Consider the following 13571-nt stretch of genomic DNA (forward strand, 5'->3'; position numbering starts at 1 on the left):
GGCAAGGTGATTACTGTAACTAGCTGATGTTATCTCAACTTTAGGGGGGAGATCAGTTGAAATGTTGTAATTGTACTGTCAAGCTGCTAAAAACAACCCCAGCCCCCTTCTTTGCCAAGTCACACACACACACATGCACACGCACACATACATACCTCCCGTCCTCCTGCAGCCACTTCAAAATTAAATTCTTCAACGTCCTCCACTCCTTTAGGAGTCACCCCTTTTTGAGGCAGATATGCAAGCATCAAAGAGACATCCAGCAGCAATTGGAGTGCCTCAGGGCTTGCACGTGCTCCAGTAGTAAAAACTAACAAACTTGTCTTTTATCATTAAATAAAACTGAATTAACGTCATACCTAATTTAGTTGATTCATCTTTTGGGTTTTTTTTGTGTTTTCTGTCGATCGTTTAGTGGCTTAATTTCCTTTTAAAGGTTATTTCAGAAAAAAACACCCATCAAATTAAAAACCCTTTAAATGTAATTATACTGTTCTTTAGGCATTTAAACAATGCGCAGTGGTTTGCCGGAGACGAATATGTACAGGACGCTGTCTAGGCAACAATGCACAGCCAACGTCCCCCCAGCAGTTCAAAGGAGACGCTCTCCCTAAACATTATCACATAATTTGGGACAGCTGTCAGCTTGTAAATAAGTGATGTAGAAGCCTTTTGTGTGATGGGGCACAGGTTGGAGACAGGCGTCTTTGCTCTGCCGGCATGAGCCGCTGAAGACAAAGGCAGGAGACAGAGTGTCTAACCTTTGATTCTTCTGAGGACTCAGCCGCCTTGTATGAGGGCAGGACGCATCAGCCACAATCATGCCCCCAATGTGGGGATGTCAGGAACAATAGAATCACTCTCACGCAGTTGGTCTGAACAACCCATCTCGACTGCAATTGGATTAGCAAGTATCCAACCACCACATGTTAGCCTAATTGACATTAAAGTGAAATTTGAGAACAATAAGGCCCTAACCCTAATCTCCTATGTGCTGTGAAATGGCATACTGCTTCTCAGAAAACAAAACAACAACAAAAAACTTCCTATGTTGTTTTAAAAAGATGCAGAAGCAGTTTTTCTGCTGGTTTCTGCTCTTCCTTTGATGAGCTGCAATCCATTGAAAGCTGGCGAGATACCAGATAACAAGCCAAACATTCTTTTATTTGGCAAAGACAAAACAGAGAGATTTCTGTGCTCGTCTCTTTTGTTTTAGTAAAAAGTGATTACACCGCAATTAACGTGCCACGGGGAGAAATTTCAGCCTCATGTTTAAATCCAAATTACAAAAGTAATGGGAGATTTAAGGTCAGATTGTAGTTTTTATTAACTCCTTTTTGTTTCTATTACATATACTTTACAATGACGTTTTTACCTTTATGCTTTTGTTTTGAGGGCCTTTTCAAAATAATCAGATTGATGTCGAACGTCTTAATTAAAGCCAAGACAATTCACCATTGTAACAAATTCATTCAGTGCTCTAATTTATGCAAATACACAAAGGATGCATCATTTGATATTACTGAATGTGTTACTGGAAGCAATTCATATTTTTATTAATTTTTTTCTATATATATAATATGAAAGCAATAAATATTACCAGTAAATAAACTTTACTTTTTAGAGTTTTTACTATTTTTCAACAAAACAAAACCAACAAACAAAAAAAACCTTATACAATCTAATGTACATTATGAAAAGTTGTACAGCTTTTTTATGTTTAAAATAAGGATTTATTTTTATTTATTTATTTTTAATATGTAGATATAAATATATATTTTGTCAAAATATATGATATAGTCAAAGAAAAAAAGTGAGACAAACATACACCTCATAAAAGTTATAAATAAGGGTCCAAGTGAACATTTTTGGGAGTAAAGACCTTCCGATTTGTTAGCGCCCGTGTTGCTTTTTTCAGTGCCGCAGTCCAAGCCCACACTTTAGTACGTCTGTGCGTTAGCGGCAGCCGCAGCCCTCCACTACCATTTCCTGGTAGTTTTTAAGGACCACCTTGTCATGTTCATCTAGGTAGAGCATGGAGATCGCGCTGAGCTCTGTTGGCACACAGCAGGCCTTGGGAATATTGTTGTTCACAGAGTTCACCAGTGTCTGAACAATGGCGTGGTTGGTTGAATTCAGATGATCTGCCAGAGGAAAGGGGCATTCCCCGTGGCAGTAATAGGCCTGGTAACCAGGAGGCGCCACTATCCAGTCATTCCAGCCTACATCGCTGAAGTCCACGTACAGCGCATGGCGCCGGCAGTTGCGGTTGCGTTTACGGCCCCGCTGTCTCGGGCTGCGCTTGGTCCGGCGAGTCAGCGGATGACCCTTTCCGTCGTGACCAAAGGTTACCAGGAGGGGGCGTAGCTGCTCCCAGTCTTCACCAGGTTCTTGGTGCAGCGAGCGACTTATGCGAACGTGTCGGCCCTGGTGGCATGGAGTCTGGTTGAGATGCAGAACCTCCACAGCCAGCCCGTAATTGGGAAGTCGCTCACGAGTCCAGCGCAGCACGGCGGGGCTGACGTCAAAGCTCTCCCAGCGCGACGCGTTGTGGCGCACGAGCCGCGTATCCAGTAGCTGTGTGATAAGCTGCCCGGTTCGGGGGGCTTTGAGCACCTCGTACACGTTTATTCGGTGAAGTGCCTGGTCGTCTGAGATGGCATCAGCAATGGCCTCATCAATCTGATGACGGTAGAGCCTCAGTTCTGCGGAAGACAGAAGCTCGTCCTCTGGGATGCTGCTGAGGTTAAACATAAAACGAATGGGCATGGGTCCTCCGTCATCCAGCTCATGTAGCTGCTCCATGTGCTCTGAAATACAGCAAGAAAAAAAATATTTACTGCAAGCTTAACTAAGAAACTCAATAATTTTGAGACTATGTAAAATAGACTTATACATCCTGAGCAAGGGCAAAAATAGCAAGGGTATGAAATATGTGCAATATCCTGATTCAAAATTGCACAAGTTTACAGTCATTTCCTCAGTTAAACAGCAGAATGTTTACTTATATGTTATCAAAAGTCACTACATGTTTGACTACCAAGATTTACATTTTATACTTTTTCTGTAATATTTATATCAGTATCAGTGAGTTCTAGCATAATCCTGTTATTACCAGTTGCCAGTGACAGGATGAAATGAATGTTACTAGGTTTTGAAGCTAGGGTAGGCAGCAATTTTCCAGCATCTTTCTGCAAAGTAACCACAATAAGCAGACAGAATGCGATTTTTCTTCAGACAAATGCAGGTTCTTCAACAAAATGTGAAGTTGTAAAGTTAAAGAGTGAGGCACCTTGACAGCTCTTTGAAAAGCGCATGTGGCATCAAAGTATCACTTTAGGGTGCAAAGATTTCCGAGTTTGGTTCCCACCACATCAGTCTTTCAATGTTTTTGGTGATTTTGTTTGGTGGATTTTTGTTGTTTAGTGTCACTACTAAACCTACGAGGAATCCCTGAGAGTCAAAGGATGTGATAGCAGAGTTTGGCGAGTCACTGGATCTTTCTGACCTGCTCAGGTAAGGTAACGTTGTATGAAGACAGCAGTGATAACAGTGGTAGTATGTCGGAAATGAATGGGTTAGAAAAGGCTTTCACGTTTAACAAAAGGGTTTGACGTGTCAGTTAAATATTACTCAGCGGAAAGTGCTGTGCTTATCTGTTGGGAACACACTTAGGATGGAGCGTGAGACCTGCAGGATAGCAGTGCATTGTAGTTTTTTGTCTTTGCTTTTTCAGGTTTATGCCAACTGCAGTTTAAATGACTGGTCAATATTAGTATGCCTTAAGCATACGTCAAAACATTATGTGTTTTTCTTTTAATGGCACTCTGTGCAGCAAACTCAGAGAAAGTTAAACATGAAGAACTCTGGTGAATATCTTTGTGGCTGCCATGGCTCAGGCAGCAAGGTAAGATTGTCCACTAACCACAGGGTTGAACGGTTAGTTCTGATCCCAGCCTGTTGCTGGATGCGTGTGCAGAAGGGCTGCAGCAACTTTCAGCAATTACAATGCAATTTCTCCAGGAATTGTTTATCCTGGATTTATCTAACCAAATAATATGCTCCCAAAATCATCACTGCGATATGCACCAAGTTCAGTCTTGCAGATCTGTGCTGGAGAGCCAGCAAGGTTGTTGTTTTGTTCTTTTTTTGTTTTTTACTGGCATGCATAATTTCTCTGGACAAGTCTGATGCTAGATTGTGCAAGCAGCTCTCTGTCCCTGGTGTCATTTTAGGAGGAGGGTACTGTGGCTCTAGCGGTGGTTTATAGCCCCTAATTACGAACGTTTAAGTGTGTTTGTGAAGTCTCACAATCATATTTTTTCAATTCTTCTGGCAATTCTTTTTTCATATAGAGGCTCAAATCACAAGTATACTCATTTTTTGTTTCATTTATCAGTGATCACAGGTGTGTATTGAACTTCAGCTGTATTATTTAGGATTTTTTGGAATTATTTTGACTCATCACATTTAAAGGATTTTGAACAGGGGTGCACTCAGTTTTTTTTGGTATACTGCGCAAGCATTGTAAGCTTTCTTAAAAATGATTAGATATAAAATCATTTCTTTGTGTAAAGATATAATTTTGTACACTGGAAATATGTTTACTTTGAAAGGCCTCCAGGGTATTCAAGAATATAAATGTATATCGTCCGTGTTTTCTTATCTATCTTTAAGGATTATCCTGCCCTTCTTTCAATGCCTTTCTCTGAGCACTTTGCTGAAACATGCATTACAAGGAGGGTGGTGATTAACGTACCACAGCTACAGTATAAACACAGTGGAGGCTCCCTATTCCACGCACAGTCTGCAGATTTCTGGCAAGATCATCATTGTTGGGGAAAGGAATGTTGTGTCTACTATTTTCCTGCTCAATCCACCCCTGTTATTTCACACCCAGGCCCTAATCTTACCCAGGTGGTTCTCATTATTAAAACCTGCTGTGTTTTTGATTAGCTCTGCAGTTTATTCACTTAAGACATTTATCATTTTCATCACGAATAATCATTAAGGAGTGAGACAGTACAGGAGAATCTCATTTATCTGAAGCCGGTGGGAAAGGAGGTGTTGCGAGAAGACGCGGTGCGTATTCAAATCCTCAACCAAATCAGATTTGAAGTGGGCACTAACACACTTCGTAACTTATGCAAAACAAAGAGATGCCATCAATTAGACCCAGTCAATAAACGTGCCATCTGAATTCAAGGTTAGAGGTTACACAGTTTAACCTGCCTATAAACATGTCTCTTCACATAATAATCCATCTGCTGTAGGCTGCAGTGCCTCCCTATGTTTTGGACAGATCATTTAACTGAGTCATACCATCACACAATGCCGCTGCCATGAGAGCGAGAACTGCCACTCTTAAGGCTTCAGAGCATATTATTAACATAGTTTAGTAAATCAGAAGAAAGGTAAATGCTTGTAGAGGAGTAGAAACTGATGCACAAGCACACATGTGTGCGTGTTCACATTGCATCACATGCAGAAGTTCCTGTACTAGCGGTGGTGCGCTTCCTTTTCTTGCTAGCCTTGCTACGCTACCATTTGAGCTTATGTGGCCGTGTGCTACCTTAGCAACACGTCTGGCAAGGCTGACTCATCCCTCCTTCCTCACTCCCCTCTCTATCCATAAATTATTCCCAGTTTTCTCAGTTATCCATGCTACAATTGAATTCCTTGCTGACTAACGGTGATACATCATTTTCGTTCTTTTCCAAACACATTATCTTTTCAAACTCAACTTACGTTTCACAGATCACTCAAACTGGACTTTCTCCAAGCCCAGAGAAACCTCTGCATTTGATGCTAAAACGGATCAGTCACAATAAACAGAAACCCTTCTAATGTTCCACTCTGTCTATCACACCAGCTTTTTGAGGCCATTTTTCCATCTCGCCAAAGCTCGCATCTGCGAGCATCTGCTCTCAGCACCCACATTGTTGGCAGTAGGGGCTTTATTTAGAAGTCTGCAGAGTAGCATTAAAGATAATTGTACGTTGAAGAAGGTCCTTCTAAAAGAGCCCTCCATATAAACTGGAGACATGAGAGAGGAGCACACTACAATTCCCGTCCAAGAATGGGCTTTTTAAAGCCGTGTTCTCCTGGGTGGGGTGAGAAGTGTAAGTCAGTAATATGGAGGTATGCTTTTACTTCAGCTGCTAACCAAACACGCAGAGCTTTGTCAAATTAGGCTCTTGAGAGCTTGTCTAGCAGATTTTTTTTTCTTTGCCCCTCTGTAGACAGTGTTTGGTGACCACATCCTTAGATTCCTTGGTTATGGTGAGATGGGTGGAGCACTCTTACAATCATGTTTCAAGGGATGTCGGAAATGTGCTTTTTTTAAAACCCCGAACTGCATTACCACCAAAACTATTGGAATGCTTGGCAACAGCGACCTTGCTGTAAGAGTGGTGTAATGTTTTGTGTGCTGGCACTTGTATTTATCATCTCTCCTCCTACTAATGACATTCCTTCTTTCAGTTTTGTGCTCCTTAAAATTGTTTTTCTGGAGTTCATGTGATGCGAAAACCCCCTATTTTTTTGCTTACCTTCATGGTGGAAGCCCCTCACAGTGTTGGCCCGACTGGCTGACCTCTCTGGGTACTCAAAAGCAATGTCGTGCACTCCGGCCTCCTCAGCCTCACCCGACTGTAGCCGATAAAGGTCCAGCAGGTAGCGGGGCACAGTGGCTGAACGACTGGGCCGCGGCCGCCTTTTGAGGCCGAACATATGCAGCAGCGTGGCCTCAAAGTCCCGCAACAGTTCATGGCTTTGAGCGGCCGAACGACCCTGCAGGCCAGGTACTTTCTTTTTTCCTTCTTCAGGTATCAGACTAGCATGGTTGCTCTCTCCCAGCAGGACTTGGCATATTAAAATGACCATCAGCATTCGATTACCAGGAATCATGATGTCTCTGGTGAGAGCAGCAGATGGAACAGGAAGATAAATGATTAAAAAAGGGCTAAATAGAGCAGATATAAAGGCAGCTATAAGATTTGTCTTACCCTCCATCCAAAACACCATTATTTTCTCTTGTATAAATGTTCCCACTAAAGGCAGACTAATTAGTTTCAATAGTCCAGTCTGCCTTGTTTACAGTAAAGTAGTCTCCGATCAGATAGACCATTTAGAGTTTATCTTTATCCTCCAAAGGTAAACAGCTAGCTCAAGAACCCATCTTTTTTTTTTTTTTTTGAATGGAATCTCAGGGCCATTCCTCCCCACTATCTCCCTTCCTCCTTGTCTCCTCCACTATAATTAGACAAATAAAAGAGGCAGCCCTGGGGTCTAAGCAAATTCTTAACTTGATAAAAAGTCTCGGTCTTACACATTCTGCTCAAACAAACCATGGCCCAAACCTGGGACATTGTGCCACACACTTATAAGAAAAAGCTCTTCCTCAGGCACGTGCCTCGCCCCACACCCCTTAGGGACCTTCAGTCCAAGTCTGGATAGACGCCACATAAATGAGTGAGTCAGCGGACAGAGAGAAGGGAGATACAAGATGTAGCAGCGTGTCACATGCCGCAAATTGAAATGGCATGGCCCACTTACTTACCGACAGAAAATAAAGCATGGGGAAACAGTCCATGTTTGTTGGGAGCAGGCAATGGACCCGTTCTTCTAGGAAATGTCAGGTGGCGTTGGGTGGCTGCAGGAGAACTTTGAAGTGACCCTGTTCCTGAAAGATGAAGGCAAAAAACATAGGGATATTGTGAACTGACACTTGCAAACACTTGAGGTTGTTACATGGCATTTCTTCAGAGTAGCACAGGAGCTTGTGTATGTGTGTGTTTATTGGTGAGAGAGAGACCCAGTGTCTCTTTAAGGCTTATCATTTTGGCTGGTGGGTAAGCTAGCTATTTGCTGTAAGTGGAATGTAAGTAGGCATGTGCTACAACACAGACAGCAGATACCTAATGCTTGACACCCACCTTGGTAAGAAAATACAACTTATTCAACACTTACATCTATTTCAGAGACACCCATTTGAAAAGCAGCTTCCTACTTTACATTAATGACAAGCTAAAAATCTGATTAGCACCAGGTTCAACAGAAAAACGTCAGAACCCACAGAGCACAAAACAAGTCTGATCACAATTAGCAAACTCTTTATTCAAGATAAGAGGGCTGTTGGTTTACTAAAACTGAAAACCCACTCAGCCTTTACCCCTCCAAGCGACTGAGATGACCTATTTTAGACAAGGAACTAAACAGATTCTTCTTAGAAGAGCTTCTCTTCCATTTTAGAGCTCACATGGGTTGTGACTCTGATGGCAGGACTTCTCTACTTTGATAACACTGTACATACAGTAGTACATTCACCACTGATGTATGCATGATGTACTGAGCAGAATGTGCTTCTAGAAGACTAATTTAAATATATATATATATATATATATATATATAACACTTCCACATACAAAAAAGAACCACTTTCCAAAAAGGAAAAGTCAGAGCTTTAACAGGCAGGTTTAACAAGAACAATATGGATCAAATGATTCAGTTTGTACACCTCATTTGAAGTGTTAAGTGCTGCTGAATCGCACTAACAAGGTTACTGAATTTTAAGTGACCACAACAACAGCATCATGGAACAAACACTCCAAAGTGACACAAGGCTTCGGTCATCATTTGGATCTTGTTCCACTGGAGCACAACCAAGAATTACTGCACAGTGAGGATGCATATTAGCTCACACTCTATCTGCGTGTGTGTGCGTGTGTCACATACAGTTTGTGTTTTTCAGCTTGCTAGCATGCCTGGCTTCATATCTATGTGATTAACTTGCCTCCTGCATGCCTCACTATACATGCAATCTAGGATCTATTTCCCTAACGGTATTAGACTTTGACCTCCGGTTGACCCTCCTTTTCTCAGTCATGACACAAGATCCACTGTGCAAGAAGAGAGGGTGACATGCAGTGTGCGCGCGCACGACTGCAAAACGCAGCGCATGCATTGACGTGCGTGTCCGCATAAGTGTGTGCCACCATTTGCATGTTCGTGAGAACTGCAGCAAAAAGAGTGAGGAGGATTCAGAACATGATCAGCTCTATTACCCATGGGGTGAGGGGATAAATGTGTGTGTGTGAGAGAGTCTGTGTGTGTACATCTCTGACAACAAACGTTCATTGTACAGAGAGGGCCTCTCCCATGATTACAGGGATTCATAGCACTCAAAAACACTGACCATACAGAACATCTTGTAACTGTAACCAGCCACTGACAAAGCTGCAGGCTAAAACAGACAGACACTCAAAATGGTGTGATGATGATGAAAGAAGATGTAAGGCAGACAGGGAGTAACTCTCAGCTCTGTGTCTCTCAAGCCAGTGTGCTCGTGTTTACTGGCCTGTTTTCACCAAGAGTGATAAGAAATAGTTTTACACCAAATTCTTAAAAAAACAACAACAGCAGCAACAAAATCGCCCCACACACCTCTGCACTCATCATAAACGTGCAGTCATTTATTGCCCTCTCAATCAAACAAACGAAAACAACATGAGATTATAAAACAAAGCTGGACACACAGAAAAGCTTTCCACTAAGGGACAGAAATACATTTTGCAGCAACCGTTGCAGACCAGGCTGCAATTAGGCTGCAGCAGTCAAACTGCCCTTGGCTTTGCTTGATCCCCCTTGGCCTCTCTCATTCGTTCTCTCTCTCTCTCTCTGTCTCTCTCTGACCAGAGATAATGTGATCAGACTATGTACATGGCTCTTCAGATGTGTTTCCTGAGGAATTTGACAGTGATGGTGGGAGGGAGGATGGGAATGAGGGAGGGAGAGAGGGAGGAGAGCAACAGGTCACTGTGGAACAGTGATTTTATCATTTTAGTCACGGGGATTCTACTTATTGATTGATCAGTGGCAATGTCTATGCTTAATTCCGGTTGCTGCCTGTATAATTAGAAGACATTTATGTCTTTGAATGGTAGTCCCAAAATAATGTCCTGCTCTTGGAATGAGCAATAGGTAAAGAAAACACACACACACACACAACCCCAAATGTCACACTTTCTTTTTTTCTTGTCTTTTTTTTTTTTGCTTTATAGTAACCAAATTAACAAAGCTAAATAATAATATTTAACCAGTCAGCCTAACAAAATTCTATATTTTATGTGCAGGTTGGGATATTTTTTTTACATTTTTCAAGCTCGAAATTACAACATACAATGATGTTTCTCTGGCATTATAAACGAAAGGCAAAAAGTCTGAGGGAAAAGATGAGGTGTGTGGGATTTTTTTGATGTATCCTGTCGGTTTTTTTTTCCTTTTATTGAAAAATAAAGGGGAAAATGTCAATGGCACGTCTTTTCTTTTAAATTAAAAAAAAGTGTGTTGTTAATTGTGCGTTAATAACGGAAAACTCAGAACAATCAGACGGAGGCTGACAAGGAAAATGACCGAAAAAAACTAAAGCCATCACCAGAAGTGACATGTGACTTCTTTATATATAATATATATATATATGTGTGTGTGTGTGTGTGTGTGTAAAAGTAATTCTAAAATTAATTTATTTGGCCATTCTGCTCCTCTGCAGTTCACGAGATGAATTTGAGTTGCAAACTAAACTGAGTGCCAAGGAGACCGGGCGTCCGCAGGCCGCAATTTTCCCTGCTGCAGTTTTACCGGATTAAATGACAGGATTTATCTTTACAACGACTTGTTACAAACAGGTGAAAAACACGTGAGTGGACTACAAACCGGACTCACATCTGCAAGACTCTGCAGCTGTAATGTATTAGCATTTCGTGTTTTCGCAAGCATTATGTCATTACTGGACATCAGCTCAGTCAACTGGCGCAATTATGCGTCAATTATTGTTCAAAACCCGTGCGGTAAAATGAAATGAACTTCATCTTTTGCGAGAACCCCCCCCCCCCCAACTTATTTTCATTATTGCTCATCTCTGATCTGTCAACCTCCATCGTTCATACGAGCCTTCATACTTGGATGACAAGAAGCAGTTACACATGTTTAATCAGTGTTAAACTGAATTATAAAATGCATACACGTGCGCAACGCTGGCGATTTCAATGAAAGACATAAAAAAACAAAACAGCAAAATCTGACGCTGTGTTTGGACATGACCTCATCTTGATTTGTCATCGGCTCAAGTCTCGGGCACAATAGGCTTAAACCTGTTACTTGTTTGGCCATGATCACAGCGCCATTCGTTCCAAAATGCACTTTTATATCGGTTTTTGAATGAGTTCCGCACGCTGTGAGTGTTTTTTTATGCCCATTTATTCTCGCGCATTTATCCCGGAACGGTGTTTAAACTCTCAGCGGAGTCGCTTAAATGCGCACAAAGGAGAGACCCAAACTTAAAGTAACAACACTTCAGCGAGAGCCTCTCTTGCTCAAAGATGTGTGTGTGTCTGTATGTTGTTGCTGTTGTTTTTTTTAAAGTTTCGCTGTTGACTCTTTGATGTGTGTAGTCTAAATGTGTCGTTTGGTGAGCGCTTACCATCAGTAGAGGTACAGGTATCCTCGAATGAAGTGAATATGAAAGGGAAGGTGTAAGGCAGTCCAGGCGTAACGCCGAAAAAATGCCGAAATGTGCCTTAAAGGAGAAATTATGCGCCTTTTTGGCTCATTAATCCTTTAGCGACACCTCAGAACGGACAAGAGGAGTGAAGGCCGGCGCTCGGGCTCTGCAGCGAGGCTTCTTATTCGTCTCCAGTGCGGCTCACTAGGGCGATCGGCGCGCAGGACGGCAGGCTTTCAAATGATCCAGCATCTATGGCCCCTTGCAGTTTTTATGTGTCCGCCCAATTTACCCTCTCTGCCTCCTCCTTCCTCCTTCCTCCACGACCCCCACCTCCCTCATCTGTCTCAAACACCTTGGATAACCCCCCCCCCCCCCCTTCTCTCCTCCTCCTCCTCCACTTTAAATAAAGACAACTCACTGCGCTTTTTTCCCCTTTTCACTATGTGAAACTTTGCATTTTGACTTTAAATAACACCCAGCGGGTCAAATGCCCGGTAAGTCTCCATATGCAACATGTTAGTGACCTTACCTAGAATAAATAAATAAATAAACGCCTTGCGTACCTGCAGATGTAAACAACTGGTCTACCGAAGTAAACTTTAAAAATGCTATGCATATTTAATTATTTAAAAAATATATATACACGTGGCCACGTGCGTACATTTTTATTGGTTTAAGGCTTTTTCTTTAATCCTTCATCAAAATTTATGAAATGTATTCAAAGTGATTGGCTTCCCCGATATAAGCGATGTGTTCCCACTAATGTACAACTTTACAAAATAGCTTTTCTGCCTCTTGCACTTCTTATTGTTATCGTCATTTGAAATTATTCCACGATCGCATGCCGTGGATCCATGTTTCGATAGTGCTTTTGATGAGGGCTTCCACCGAACTTCATGACTGCTCTTTAAACTTAGTAGAGGGTTCATTTAACATATAGACATTTTATATGACTGGTATCACCGTGTTATGTACTTGTGTAACATACAGGTTAAAGCGGGCCCGTTTCAATCACTGCCTAACCCCACAGTGGGCCATCTGTCTGAATGATTTTAAAACGACTGTCATTTTAGAACTACGGATGTGGAACGGTGATAAAGAAAATGATATTAATAAAGCAGATAATCACAATTAATACCACGTACTAAAAAAAAATGTAAATTCAGCCATCATGTTCTTTTCAATCGTGTTTTTTTTTAAAGTATGACTGAAATTATTCCTTGAATGATTCCGTTTGGCGAGAACCGCTGCTTAAAAAGATAAAAATCCGTTTCCCCGTGTTATGACTAAAACGTTTCTGCTCCTGTATATGTTTAAAAAGCATTTAAAATATGCCAGAAACATTACAGATTTGTTTTAGTTTGTTTGCAGTCTTAATAAATATTATCTCCACTTGTTCTTTCCCAGATTTTAGTCTTCCAGCATTATGCACTGTATACATGTGCATTTTGTCTTTTTGATGAGACCTTGCTCATTTTTTTTTTTGGTCAGACTTAGAGCTTTTTTTTCTTTCCTGTTTTTTTTTCTTTTCTTTTTTTTTGATCCATATTTAACCAATTTTAACTGAAGATTTAACAGCTTGAATAATCACACCAGTGCCCAAGAGTCTATATTTAATATTACAGGTTTGTAGGGTTGGCGAGAGTTAGAATGCATAGATGAGTGTCAGATAGGTCGTGTAGTTTCAGTTTTACTACAGTACTACAGTTACTGTATTATTCTTTGTATAATGTAACTTAAAACTTCCTGTTGTCAAAAAAAAATAAATGATGCACCTGCATTCATTTGGTTGTGCTTCCCACTGAGTTGCAGTATTGTTAAAATTGCATGTGATGTACTGTGTATCACACATTGGTGCAGGATGAGTTTTAGACTGAAAAACTGCTTTGTAAGCTGTGCATGGTAGAATCAAGAAGGGGTTGTTGTATTGTTTTACAAAAAAATCCACGGTGGTCACTCTGGATATTTAGGAGTGCTATTCTGCCTCCTTATTTTCAATTTCTTTGATTTCTAAGGTGCATGGAGAGCATCCAGTCTTCTATCAACAAGTACTACTACATCATAGAAA

At 41.3% G+C, this 13571-nt stretch overlaps 1 protein-coding gene across 1 annotated transcript; it reads right to left on the reverse strand.

The window, feature by feature from the left end:
• Positions 1–1309: 1309 nt before the first annotated feature.
• bmp4 (bone morphogenetic protein 4) lies at positions 1310–11609 on the reverse strand. Its single transcript, XM_084915025.1, has 4 exons — positions 11480–11609; positions 7562–7684; positions 6552–6916; positions 1310–2810 (listed from the first exon to the last, which is right to left on the reverse strand). The coding sequence occupies exons 3-4, from the start codon at positions 6907–6909 to the stop codon at positions 1957–1959; spliced, it is 1212 nt and encodes a 403-aa protein (XP_084771151.1). The 5' UTR covers positions 6910–6916; positions 7562–7684; positions 11480–11609; the 3' UTR covers positions 1310–1956.
• Positions 11610–13571: the final 1962 nt, after the last annotated feature.

Source organism: Perissodus microlepis, chromosome 19 (assembly GCF_051167445.1).
Source record: "Perissodus microlepis isolate ML-2025 ecotype Zambia chromosome 19, ASM5116744v1, whole genome shotgun sequence".
NCBI classification, from domain to species: Eukaryota; Metazoa; Chordata; class Actinopteri; order Cichliformes; family Cichlidae; genus Perissodus; species Perissodus microlepis.